Source organism: Coregonus lavaretus, assembly GCF_964263955.1.
Source record: "Coregonus lavaretus genome assembly, contig: HAP1_SCAFFOLD_614, whole genome shotgun sequence".
Taxonomy (NCBI): domain Eukaryota; kingdom Metazoa; phylum Chordata; class Actinopteri; order Salmoniformes; family Salmonidae; genus Coregonus; species Coregonus lavaretus.
The window spans coordinates 285879-299542 of record NW_028159543.1 but is presented as its reverse complement, the minus strand read 5'-3'; the positions used below and the strand labels follow the sequence as shown (position 1 = coordinate 299542).

At 45.2% G+C, this 13664-nt stretch overlaps 1 protein-coding gene across 1 annotated transcript; it reads right to left on the bottom strand.

The window, feature by feature from the left end:
• Positions 1 to 1192: 1192 nt before the first annotated feature.
• Positions 1193 to 13661, bottom strand: LOC311122736 (BTB/POZ domain-containing adapter for CUL3-mediated RhoA degradation protein 2-like). Its single transcript, XM_084197061.1, has 7 exons — positions 13464 to 13661; positions 12298 to 12512; positions 11911 to 12099; positions 11448 to 11617; positions 4051 to 4187; positions 3192 to 3387; positions 1193 to 3090 (listed from the first exon to the last, which is right to left on the bottom strand). Exons 2-7 carry the CDS (start codon positions 12398 to 12400, stop codon positions 2854 to 2856), a joined length of 1032 nt encoding a protein of 343 aa, XP_084053187.1. The 5' UTR covers positions 12401 to 12512; positions 13464 to 13661; the 3' UTR covers positions 1193 to 2853.
• Positions 13662 to 13664: the final 3 nt, after the last annotated feature.

The window sequence follows — 13664 nt, the reverse complement described above, 5'->3', positions numbered from 1 at the left end:
TGCCAAGATCATCCATCCACCTGACAGTTGTGGCATATCAATAAACTGATTAAACAGCATGATCATTACACAGGTGCACCTTGTGCTGGGGACAATAAAAGGCCACTAAAATGTGCCGTTTTGTCACAACACCACAGAGTTGAGGGTGCGCGCAATTGGCATGCTGACTGCAGGAATGTCCACCAGAGCTGTTGCCAGAGAACTTAATGTTAAATTCTCTACCATAAGCCGCCTCCAACGTCGTTTTAGAGAATTTGGCAGTACGTCCAACCGGACTAAAAACCACGTGTAAACACGCCAGCCCAGCAACTCCACATCCGGCTTCTCCACACAGCAGGATCGTCTGAGACCAGCCACCCGGACAGCTGATTAAACTGTCCATAGGGGGAGTAGCAGGGGGAGGGGGGAGCAGGTAGCTGACTAGTGTTGGAAATTCAGCAGCCTGATGGTCTGAGTGTAGAAACTATTGGCCAGTCTTTCAGTTTTTGCCATGATGCTCCTGTACTGCCCACATCTGAGTGATTGAAGCAGGAAGAACAGGGCATGGCTTGGGTAGCTGTGGTTGCTGATGATCTTCTTGACCTTCCTGTGACACCTGGTGTTGTAGCTGTCCTGTAGGGCAGGCGGTGTCCACCCAATGGTGCGTTCGGCTGCACGTATCACCCTCTGAAGAGCCTGGCGGTGGAGTTGCCGCACCAGGCTGCGATGCAGTCGATGGTGTTCCTGTAGAACACTGTGAGGGCCCTCGGGTACAAGCTGAATTTCTTCAGCATCCTGAGGTTGAAGAGACGCTACGGTGTCCTTGTGGTTAGACCATTTCAGCTTCTCTGAGATGTGTACGCAGAGGAATTTGAAGTTATTGACCGTCTCCACCGCGGCCCCATTGATGAGGATGCTGGCGTGTCCAGCCTGGTTCCTCCTGAAGTCCACAATCAGCTCCTTTGTTTTGCTGACGTTGAGGGGGAGAGGTTGTTTACCTGGCACCATGCTGTCAGAGTGTCTACCTCCTCCCTGTAGGTTGTCTTGTCGTTGTTGGTGATCAGGTCTACTGCTGTCATGTCATCAGCGAACTTGATGATGGAGTTGGAAGTGTGTGAGGCCACGCAGTCGTGCCTGAGTGATGAAGCAATGCGAACGAGGAAGCAATTCTGCTGAGCAGCACAGTGAAGCCTGTTACACAAAGACTGGGTTTCCATTGTATTATTTGAAACGTTTTTATTATGGAAAATAAAGGAATAAAGATTAAACTGCATTAAAACACAAGAAGCACACTCTTAAAAGTGTTAAAGAGGACATTTCTTGAGTGAATACTTGATTTAAAAAAAAAACTGTTAATAAGCACGATCTGCCATTCATTAACCTCGTCCCCAGGCTACTGCACAAAGCATTGGGCCGAAGTATCTGGGAACGAGATTAAACATTCATAGGACATCTCTGAATGTGTCCCTCGTGTTAATTTCATTGAAAGGCTTTGGCATGATTATAGGTCAAAATGTGATATGAGGAACTCTCAAAACTATAAATATACACTCTAAAAAAAAAACATTCACCGTCTTCCCTGTCTATTGACAGAAGGCGATAGGGCTATGATAGTTGATTTGGATCCTATAACTTGTCACACAACGCCAAAAAAAGTATATAGCTGTATAATAAATGAACATTTGTCTATAACAGTCTGGTGGCTACCTATCAGTGGTCCGAGACCTATCTGATATGTGATTGGCTGCTGAAGTGATGACAGTATTGGGCCTGTCTCAAATGGCACCCTATTCCCTATATAGAGACCCACGGTGGAGTTGTCATAATACCCATAAAACCTAGCGGTCAAACAAGGAAATGGTTCCAAACGTTTTTCCACCATTCATTTTTCCCATAGGGTATTTTAGAAACACTTAAAAATAAGGGCTGTGTTTCATGTAGGTTTACCCTGGGGTGACGTTTTGATAACCATGTAAATCTCTCTAGGACAAGGTGACTTTTGTAAATATATTCGCCTGTATTTACCCATACTGTGGTACTACTGTTGGGACCTGGTCAAAAGTAGTGCACTATACAGGAAATAGAATGCAGCCTATATTATCCGACTACATTATCTGAATAAAGCCTATATTATCCGACTACATTATCTGAATAAAGCCTATATTATCCGACTACATTATCTGAATAAAGCTCATGTTGGAAAATATATCTTAACTGTTCTATTATGGACCGAGGTATAACATTAATACGTTCGCAATTTTGATTGTGTGAACACGGATTCGATTGTGTTGTGAAGAGAGTTCTATATAAAATTAAAAAGGAGAAATAGCATAAGCATCTCAACGTTTTAAAATCACGAGTTGTCCATTGACAAAGTCTGTCAGGCACCAGGGTGATGCAGCATGGCAGCCATTTTGTGCCCAATGGCCATTTTGGGGCCACCAACAACAGTGCCTCAGTGGTGGATGTAGTGAATGAGTGAACGAGCCAGCGGAGAGCCAGTTTCCTCCTCTGTGTTTAGATGGCACCCTTTTCCCTACTTTTGACCAGAGCCTGTGCATTGGATGAGGAATAGGGTGGCATTTGGAAGCCATCACTCCCTCTCACCAAGGACTGTAGCAGAGCCATCACTCCCTCTCACCAAGGACTGTAGCAGAGCAATCACTCCCTCTCACCAAGGACTGTAGCAGAGCAATCACTCCCTCTCACCAAGGACTGTAGCAGAGCAATCACTCCCTCTCACCAAGGACTGTAGCAGAGCCATCACTCCCTCTCACCAAGGACCGTAGCAGGAAGGATATGATAGGGTTGATGAATCATCTGACCATTATGAGGCCCTCATTGAGATGTGACTGACGGTGAGACGGGGAGCCCTTAGTGTCCCAGCGGCCGGTCGTCGTAGGCGCTGTACCTCTTGACGTGGATGCGGCGTACGCGCTCCCTAAGGTCCACCCCCGAGTGGGTGGGGCCTTCCTCCTCCTCGCTGTGGGAACCACAGTGGGCGTGGCGACGGCGTGTGGCCTCCAATAGGGTGTCGTCAGGGACAGGAAGTGTCTCGTAGAGCAGAGCGTTCAGGGTCTCCTCGTAGATCCTGGCCTCTGGGAACTCCACCTGGGATAGAGACAGACAGACGGACAGACGGGGTCAACATGAAGATTAGCTGCAGGACAAAACTTGTGTGTGTGTGTGCGCGCGTGTAACTCCGAACCAACCTTGGTCTGTTTTTTCTCTGTGGCGTAGACTATGGATGTGCAGCAGACCTCCGCCAGCTTGCGTCCCTGTCCGTAGAACGACCAGCAGCAGATCTCGTCACCGATCACGTCCTTGATGAAGAGAACGCGGCCATTGTAGCTCAGAGACAGCTTGTCAAACAGCTCAATATTCTTCAACAGGTTGTCGTCTGAGTTACTGTGGAGGAGTACAACCCATAGGTCAGGAGGTACAGGAAGTATTTCATTGTCAACACAGTACATGATGAGTGGTCCTCTGTAGCTCAGCTGGTAGAGCACGGCGCTTGTAACGCCAGGGTAGTGGATTCGATCCCCGGGACCACCCATACGTAAAAATTTATGCACACATGACTAAGTCGCTTTGGATAAAAGCGTCTGCTAAATGGCATATTATTATTATTATTATTGTGCAGTCTCCCGAGTGGCGCAGTGGTCTAAGGCACTGCATCGCAGTGCTAGCTGTGCCACTAGAGATCCTGGTTCGAATCCAGGCTCTGTCGTAGCCGGCCGCGACCGGGAGACCCATGGGGCGGCGCACAATTGGCCCAGCGTCGTCCAGGGTAGGGGAGGGAATGGCCGGCAGGGATTTGGCTCAGTTGGTAGAGCATGGCGTTTGCAACGCCAAGGTTGTGGGTTCGTTTCCCATGGGGGGCCAGTATAAAAAAATAATAATGTATGCACTCACTAACTGTAAGTCGCTCTGGATAAGAGCGTCTGCTAAATGACTAAAATGTAAATTATTATTATATGCCCTCACTAAGCACTTACCTACAGTCATTAACTATTATTGACTCTCCAAACAACAGAACAGGCATAGGGTTCACTAGACGTGTAGTAGTACCTGGTATAGGAGTACTTGTTGTTGCTTCTGTTGTACAGCAGCTTCACTACAGGCTTGGTGCAGGCCTGGATCAGTCTCTCCTCCTCCTTGGCAGAGGTGACCACAGGGATTACACACAGAGACTGCTCCTTCTGGTCCTGTTAATCAAACACACCACAGGGATTACACACAGAGACTGCTCCTTCTGGTCCTGTTAATCAAACACACCACAGGGATTACACACAGAGACTGCTCCTTCTGGTCCTGTTAATCAAACACACCACAGGGATTACACACAGAGACTGCTCCTTCTGGTCCTGTTAATCAAACACACCACAGGGATTACACACAGAGACTGCTCCTTCTGGTCCTGTTAATCAAACACACCACAGGCAGGCTGGTATAGTACATAACAGACACCACGGGCAGGCTGGTATAGTACATAACAGACACCACAGACAGGCTGGTGTAGTACATAACAGACAGGCTGGTATATTACATAACAGACACCACAGGCAGGCGGGTATAGTACATAACAGACACCACAGGCAGGCTGGTATTGTACATAGAGAGAAAGAGGTCCAGAACCAGTCTAAATGCCTGGTTCCACTCTCACTGGCTCTGTGCTGCTGAACAATACAAAGGCTTTGTGTCAGGACATATAGTAGGGCTCGGGTCAATTCCATTTCAACAACTCAGTCAGGTCAGAAGGCGAGGTGAAAGTTCCTTTATTGATTGAAGCACGCTCACAGAATTGGAATGGACCGGAATTTAACATTCACCTCCTCCATATAAGAGTGTAAAGATGGTTGAAACTAGGGTTGGTGGTATCCAGATTTCCATACCTTCATACCGTGCTTGTGCCATCCCAGGATATATGATATTACCGGTAGTGCACACAAGGGGCACTATTTTTTTCTACAAAATAATAAATAAATAAACTCTTACCAGATTGCTAACAAAATGCTAACAAGTACTAAGGCATTCTCATAGCGGATGCTAGGTAAATGCTAATGAGCGCATGCAAACCTTTATTACTAGGACAGACAACCCAGCTCATAAAGTTATGCAAGAATCTCAAAACACAGTTTGCAGCATGCACAATACAAATATTAGGCAGCAGGGATCTTAATCCAGGAGGAGATTGTGTACTGCAAGCTAACGTTAGCCACTTAGCTAACATTAGCAAGTTAGCAAAACCCAGCTGGAGAGAATTTAGCACACATTAGATAGTTAACTTCATAGTTATAAGATATATGGCTGGCAAACAGTAGTGAAGTGTAACTTGATCACCTCACTTAAGTTGTGCTGCAGAAGTGACTCACCTCACAAAGCTCCCACAAAGACTTTCATAACTGTCGTTTCCAACGGGAACAAATGAGTGGGCAGAACAAGCAAGGAAGTGGGCAGAGCCAAGCACGAGTTAGCAAGATCCTATTTAGTGCATTCTAGCAAACATTTGCATATTTCCGTTAGGGAACGCCTACTCTGAAGTGTGCAATAACTCAATTCGCCTTTGCACTTCTTCTAAACAACACAATTTTTTGAAACTTTTGCAAAGATTGAAGCCCACAAAACTGTCCACTGTGTTCGTAACAGATTTTAGTTTTGGGAACATAAAACTGCATTGAGATCAAATGTTTCATTGATGAGAAAATTTGCAGAATGTCGGCCAAAATTCATCCACGCTACCTAAAATACTAACGAGCGCAATGCGAACATTTTGTACAGTTTCTGACCTAAACTATTACATTTACGTCATTTAGCAGACGGAAACCACGGAAACCATGTGTTTGATACCATTCCACTAATTCTGCTCCAGCCATTACCACGAGCTCGTCCTCCCCAATTAAGGTGCCACCAACCTCCTGTGAAGTATACAAGTAACTCAAAAACGCTACTCACAGTTTGCTGCACGCACAAAACAAATATTAGCCTGCAAGGCTCTTGATCCAGGAGGGGATTCTCTGCTGTTACCAAACGAATGCTTGATTTGGAAGAAGCTAACCACTTAGCTAGATGGCTAACTAGCTACTAAATTAGCAAACCAAATGCACAACTGCAAAGCATTTACCACATTTTAGACAATTAACTTAATAGTTATAAGACATCTAGCTGGCAAACATTTAGTTGTGAATTTCCTACTGTAATTTGATCACCCGGAGCATGTTGCATTTACATTTTAGTCATTTAGCTCTTATCCAGAGTGCATACATTTTCCTACTGGCCCCCCGTGGGAAACGAACCCACAACCCTGGCGTTGCAAGCGCCATGCTCTACCAACTGAGCTATAGGGGACATTGCATGACAGAGAGTGACTCACAAAGCTCCGGTCTCTCGTCATTGCGTGGGACTACCGTAGATTTCATAACAATGTGAAGCAATGTCCTTAATCTCCTAACTTTTTGACCAAATTGACTGCAGGTATTTACTTAAGTAGTTTAAAAAAATATTCAAATTCATAAAAATAAATAAATAAATAGTTTTAAAATGGTATTGAAAAACCATCCTGAGGATTTTTCCAAATACCCGGTATAGGGTATACCGCCCAACCGTGGTTTAAACTTGTATTCACTAAACTACCACAAGTGTAGAGCATATTACATCAAACATTGTACAAACCTTAAGCATCTCTGAGGTAGAGCATCTCTCTTATAATGCAATCATTTCAGTCTTAAGACTTGCTCAAAGATTTATTCATATAAGCATCTGAGCAGTAAATTCCAATCTGAAAATGACGACTACACTTCATTCATAAACCGTTTAGTGACCAAAAAAAAAAAAGGGGACATGAATGAAAGCCAGAGCGTTTTTTTTTATTCAACATGGCATTGATTCAAGACTCCTCAGCATAGACGTGGTAAAGAGGTTAATGGAACGCAGACCATGGGGGATAGATGAAGGACGCTGGATTGGCGCGCATTCAAAAAATCTGATCTAACGAAGTCGATATTCGTCAAATCCGTAATGATTTATGTTTTGTAACAGGCCCACAATGTGGTAACTAAAGTCTGATTTGGATAGATTTGGCTGTTTTCACTGCATGACAATTAGAAGTTGTCCCTTTTCAGGTTTAAAAGAACAAGTGACAACTAAATGCTAACTCCCGTTGGTACAAGCTGGTAGCATAGCTAGCATACAGAAATCGGTGGTGATAGTCAGTCGTTTTGAACTGTAATGCTGTTGGTTGGTGACGATGACATGAACATGTATTGGGGTTGACATCCATACAAGCATTATACAGATTTTTTCCTCAACAGTGTGAAATACACATAGAAACAGTAGCCTAAAATGTAGGCTAATTTTGCTGGGGGGGGGGGGCAATGAGGAGATTCAGGATCTTTCCCCCCCACGCATTTCCATTGTTTTGGTCAGGTTCGATTGATCTCTTTACCGCATGTATCGCTGTCACCATGGAGACAGCAGAATCTCCCAAGTAGAACCTTGGCTAGTCCAAATACTGAATGCCAGGCATTCCAATTAACATCACACTCACAGCATCCTAAATGGTACACTATTACCAATTTAGTGCACTAGGGGCCCTGGTCAAAAGTAGTACTCTACATGGGGAATAGGGAGCCATTTGAGACGCAAACACATTATACCCACTGCCTCTAGGGTTGTGACATCATGGAATTTTGAATGACTGATTGGCCAGCCAAATGATGATGATGGTGGTCCCCCCATAATAACGGTTCGAACAGCAAAATCAATTTAAAAAGTAGAGCATGGCGCTTGCAACGCCAGGGTTGTGGGTTCGATTCCCAAGGGGGCCAGTATGGAAAATGTATGCACTCACTAACTGTAAGTCGCTCTGGATAAGAGCGTCTGCTAAATGACTAAAACGTAAAAAAATATATTTTTTTAAATTTATTTTACAGTTGTTTTTAGACAAACATTTTCTCCTCTCCTGACTGCATATGCTGCCATAGAAATAGAATGAATAGAACCGGCATCCCCATTCAAGTCAATGATGGCGTAATGGGTGGACTGGCGCCCATTGCGAGTGTACCCTTCGGAAACAAAGCAGGAAGTAAAATATGTGCTTAAATATACAGTCGTGGTCAAAGGTTTTGAGACACAAATACTAATTTTCACAAAGTCTGCTGCCTCAGTTGATGATGGCAAAAGAGTGATCAGATGAATTGCAAATAATTGCAAAGTCCCTCTTTGCCATGAAAAAAAAAAATGTCCACTGTATTTCAGCCCTGCCACAAAAGGACAAGCTTCCATCATGTCAGCGATTCTCTCGTTAACACAGGTGAGTGTTGACAAGGACAAGGCTGGATATCACTCTGTCATGCTGATTGAGTTAGAATAACAGACTGGAAGCTTTAAAAGGAGGGTGGTGCTTGAAATCATTGTTCTTCCTCTGTTAACCATGGTTACCTGCAAGGAAACACGTGCCGTCATCATTGCTTTGCACAAAAAGGGCTTCACAGGCAAGGATATTGCTGCTAGTAAGATTGCACCTAAATCAACCATTTATCGGATCATCAAGAACTTCAAGGAGAGAGGTTCAACTGTTGTGAAGAAGGCGTCAGGGCGCCCAAGAAAGTCCAGCATGCGCCAGGACCGTCTCCTAAAGTTGATTCAGCTGCGGGATCGGGGCACCACCAGTGCAGAGCTTGCTCAGGAATGGCAGCAGGCAGGTGTGAGTGCATCTGCACGCACAGTGAGGCGAAGAGTTTTGGAGGATGGCCTGGTGTCAAGAAGGGCAGCAAAGAAGCCACTTCTCTCCAGGAAAAACATCAGGGACAGACTGATATTCTGCAAAAGGTACAGGGATTGGACTGTTGAGGACTGGGGTAAAGTCCTTTTCTCTGATGAATCCCCTTTCTGATTGTTTGGGGCATCCGGAAAACACCTTGTCCGGAGAAGACAAGGTGAGCGCTACCATCAGTTCTGTGTCATGCCAACAGTAAAGCATCCCGAGACCATTCACGTGTGGGGTTGCTTCTCAGCCAAGGGAGTGGGCTCACTCACAATGTTGCCTAAGAACACAGCCATGAATAAAGAATGGTACCAACACATCCTCCGAGAGCAACTTCTCCCAACCATCAAAGAACAGTTTGGTGACGACCAATGCCTTGTCCAGCATGATGGAGCACCTTGCCATAAGGCAAAAGTGATAACTAAGTGGCTCGGGGAACAAAACTTCGACATTTTGGGTCCATGGCCAGGAAACTCCCCAGACCTTAATCCCCTTGTGGTCGATCCTCAAGAGGCGGGTGGACAAACAAAAACCCACAAATTCTGACAAACTCCAAGCATTGATAATGCAAGAATGGGCTGCCATCAGTCAGGATGTGGCCCAGAAGTTAATTGACAGCATGCCAGGGTGGATTGCAGAGGTCTTGAAAAAGAAGGGTCAACACTGCAAATATTGAATCTTTATGTAATTGTCAATAAAAGCCTTTCACACTTATGGAATGCTTGTAATTATACTTCAGTATACCATAGTAACATCTGACAAAAATATCTCATAACACTGAAGCAGCGAACTTTGTGAAGACCAATACTTGTGTCATTCTCAAAAAACGTTTGACCACGACTGTACACTACATGACCAAAAGTACGTGCTCGTCGAACATTTCATTCCAAAATCATGGTTATTAATATGAAGTTGCTGCTACAACAGCCTCCACTCTTCTACTAGCAAGGCTTTCCACTAGATGTTAGAACATTGCTGTATGAAAATGTATGCACTCACTAACTGTAAGTCGCTCTGGATAAGAGTGTCTGCTAAATGACTAACATGTAATTGCTGCGGTGACTTGCTTCCATTCAGCCACAAGAGCATTAGTGAGGTCGGGCTGTTAGACCTGGCTCGCACTCCGCGTTCCAATTCATCCCAAAGGTATTCTTCTTGAGCCACTCCTTTGTTGCCTTGGCCGTGTGTTTTGGGTCATTGTCATGCTGGAATACCCATCCACAACCCATTTTCAATGCCCTGGCTGAGGGAAGGAGGTTCTCACCCAAGATTTGACGGTACATGGCCCCGTCCATCGTCCCTTTGATGCGGTGAAGTTGTCCTGTCCCCTTAGCAGAAAAACACCCCCAAAGCATAATGTTTCCACCTCCTTGTTTGACAGTGGGGATGGTGTTCTTGGGGTCATAGGCAGCATTCCTCCACCTCCAAACACGGCGAGTTGAGTTGATGCCAAAGAGCTCGATTTTGGTCTCATCTGACCACAACACTTTTTCCCAGTTCTCCTCTGAATCATTCAGATGTTCATTGGAAAACTTCAGACGGGCCTGTATATGTGATTTCTTGAGCAGGGGGACCTTGCGGGCGCTGCAGGAATTCAGTCCTTCACGGCGTAGTGTGTTACCAATTGTTTTCTTGGTGACTATGGTCCCAGTTGCCTTGAGATCATTGACAAGATCCTCCCGTGTAGTTCTGGGCTGATTCCTCAGCTCTTTGGTCTTGGCGGAGAGTTTGGAATCTGATTGATTGATTGCTTGTGTGGACAGGTGTCTTTTATACAGGTAACAAGCTGAGATTAGGAGCACTCCCTTTAAGAGTGTGCTCCTAATCTCAGCTCGTTACCTGTATAAAAGACACCTGGGAGCCAGAAATCTTTCTGATTGAGAGGGGGTCAAATACTTATTTCCCTCATTAAAATGCAAATCAATTTATAACATTTTTGACATGCGTTTTTCTGGATTTTTTTGTTGTTATTCTGTCTCTCACTGTTCAAATAAACCTACCATTAAAATTAGACTGATCATTTCTTTGTCAGTGGGCAAACGTACAAAATCAGCAGGGGATCAAATACTTTTTTCCCCCCTCACTGTATACTATATGTGCTGTTTGTTGATTCAACTCAACTGACATTACTGCTGCTGCATCGTGGTGGGCATTGCCTAGGCAACTAAATACCTGTTTCCTCGTTTCAGCAAGGAACCAAACATGTTTAATCACATTGTTAAGAGTCCATGTTAGAGCCGAAACTGTCTCAACCACACGAATACCCAGCCGTCCCGTCTTCAGTAAGCTGTTCGTTCCACAAAAGTTTTTTTTACGGTTATGATGGTTATTTTATTTTCATGACAGTCTTCATCCATAACCATCGGTTACACTGTAATTGTGTCAGCCCTAACTGCCACTGATGGTAAACAAACAGTATTGTTGTCCTATAGCCACTAACAGAGTAGACACACTAGTCAAAGCAAATCAAATATCACAACGCGAGGAAGCAATCTGTGGAGCACTTGTTCAAGTTGGCCAAAACGGCAGCAAACAAACATACATTACAATCTGTTGCCTTCATGCACAGATCTAGCATCTAGCAAAGCTGCAGGTTGGAACACACAGCCTGCACCTCATGCACCCTATTCCCTATGAAGTGCACTACTTTCGTCCAGAGTCCTATGGGCCATTTGGGGAGCACGTCGCTCTCTGTGTCACTGACCTGCAGGCCTCCCTGGCACAGCTCCACCAGACCCTGGATCAGGTAATACTTGGCCTCTGCCAGCAGCTCCAGAACCCCCTGCCTGCCAGGGGGCAAGGTGACCGCTTCCTCCCGCAGGTACGTCAGGATGGAGCCAAAGTGCTTCCCACTACGATCTATCAGGATCCAGCCTGGAAAGGACCATGCAAGGCAAATGAAAGGCAACGGTCAGTTCCGGTCCGATCTTTATAGTAGCATAGTTCTGTGTATCTTTTTGATGATGTGCCTGCCGTAAGGCCTGTACATGTATATCTAAATAGTATTTGTAATCATTGCTGATGTTTGTTGCTTTAGCCATCTGTTCCATTCCGAAGTCTGTATTAGACTAAGTAGAGTTCCCTCTATGTTTCTGATCCATAAGAGCGACAGACTTTTTGGAAGGGAACTCAGCCTTTCGTAATTGTTAATTGATAGTCCTTCTCACCCTCTCTGTCAATGAAGACCTCCTTCCTGCCACTGAACATGGCCTTCAGCATGGAGTCCTGCCTGGTGAGCACCTGCAGCGTGGTGTAGAACAGGGTCCCCCCTACGTTCAGACGCACGTACTTGTTACCCAGGCCCACCGCCGCTCTGTAGCTGCACGTCTTGGTCTTGGGACACGCCATCTGGGAGGCTTGGGAGGGGGAGAATAGGATGGAAATGTCTCTTCGGCATCACCATACAACAATTTAAAAGATTGCATACACGTACACATCATACATATTCAAAACTGTCAGCCTAGCACAATGTATAGCCTACATAAACACAGAGGATATTGGCACGTTCATTCATAACCAACCACTGCTCTTATTGCCCACTGTTCCATGTATACCTTCATGGGGAGGTCTAATGGCTTGGGAGCCAGTGGAGATGGCCTGGGTCTGAGGGTGGAGGAGCAGCCGGTGCAGGGGGAGCTGGCAGCTGTCCCCGGACATGTCCCTCTGGAGGTAGATGACCACCCTGCAGACGGAGGTCCTGGTGTCCCCTGCCGTGGTGACAGCTACTGGGGGGGCCGCCACAGCCTTTCACGGGCCCTGCAGATCATACCTGGTGGAGGGGCGCAATAGAAAACCACCGCTTTCTTTAGGCCTTGCCCTCAAAGCCCTGGCCTGTGCTGAGATGCTCTGACCAAATGCGATCAGAAGTAAAACCCCAATAGTCGAGAACGTTGTGAACACAATGGCGTGAGGAAGCCACCCACCCAATCAGTCTTCCTCTCGATTTCCCTTTCCCCTAGCATGGAATGTGGCTGGACCCACTACACTGTGTGTCCATCTTCATACAATAAACAAACTGTCTTATTTGGGAGAATGTCCCCAAAAACGTTGCATACCAGAGGCAGACAGTCTGTCTCTGGGGAACTTTGATTCAGATGGGTGCAGTAGTGTAATTCAAACATGCACAGGAAGTTGTGTTGTAGTCCCGTGTAGCTCAGTTGGTAGAGCATGGGTTGTGGGTTCGATTCCCACGGGGGGGAAAATGTATGCACTAACTGTAAGTCACTCCGGATAAGAGCGTCTGCTAAATGACTCAAATGTAAATATCAATCCATTACACATATGGTTACTACTATGAAATACAATGTCATGTATTTTCATAACGGTCATGGCATAAATCCTAATAAATAGTCAAATTAGAGACTACTAAAATACGCATACAACGTCAGTACATATAATTATGAGATACGGCTAACTAACCAGCAACATGCCACATAGGGTTGAGTCACAAATTGTATTTCAGCTAGCTACCTAACATTAGTCGTGCTGGCTTGCTAGCTACTGGCTAACTTACTGTACAAATTCAAGATCATTGAGACGAACCTGAATGACCTAGTCCTAGTGTATAATAACTAGCTAACGTTAGCTAACAAACCTAACTTGAAAGATAATGAGTAAAATGTGTGACTTACTGGCTTTTCTCCTTGCCACCCCGGCAAAAGCTAGCTGAAGAAGCTAGTTAGCTAAGATTAGCTAGCTAGCATATTTTCAAGATACTCACCCACGCCATCTTTCTCTTGGGGTAATTCGTTTGTTGAACAGGTTAGTACATTGGAAGCTATGTTATGTAGCTACGCCACCTAGAATACGCCAACTACAATTGCAAATATTCACAAGGCAACGACGTTTAATAACTTTCCCCAACTACAGAAATGTGTGCTACTACAAATCATGTTTGCGCTTACGTACTACAACTCCCATC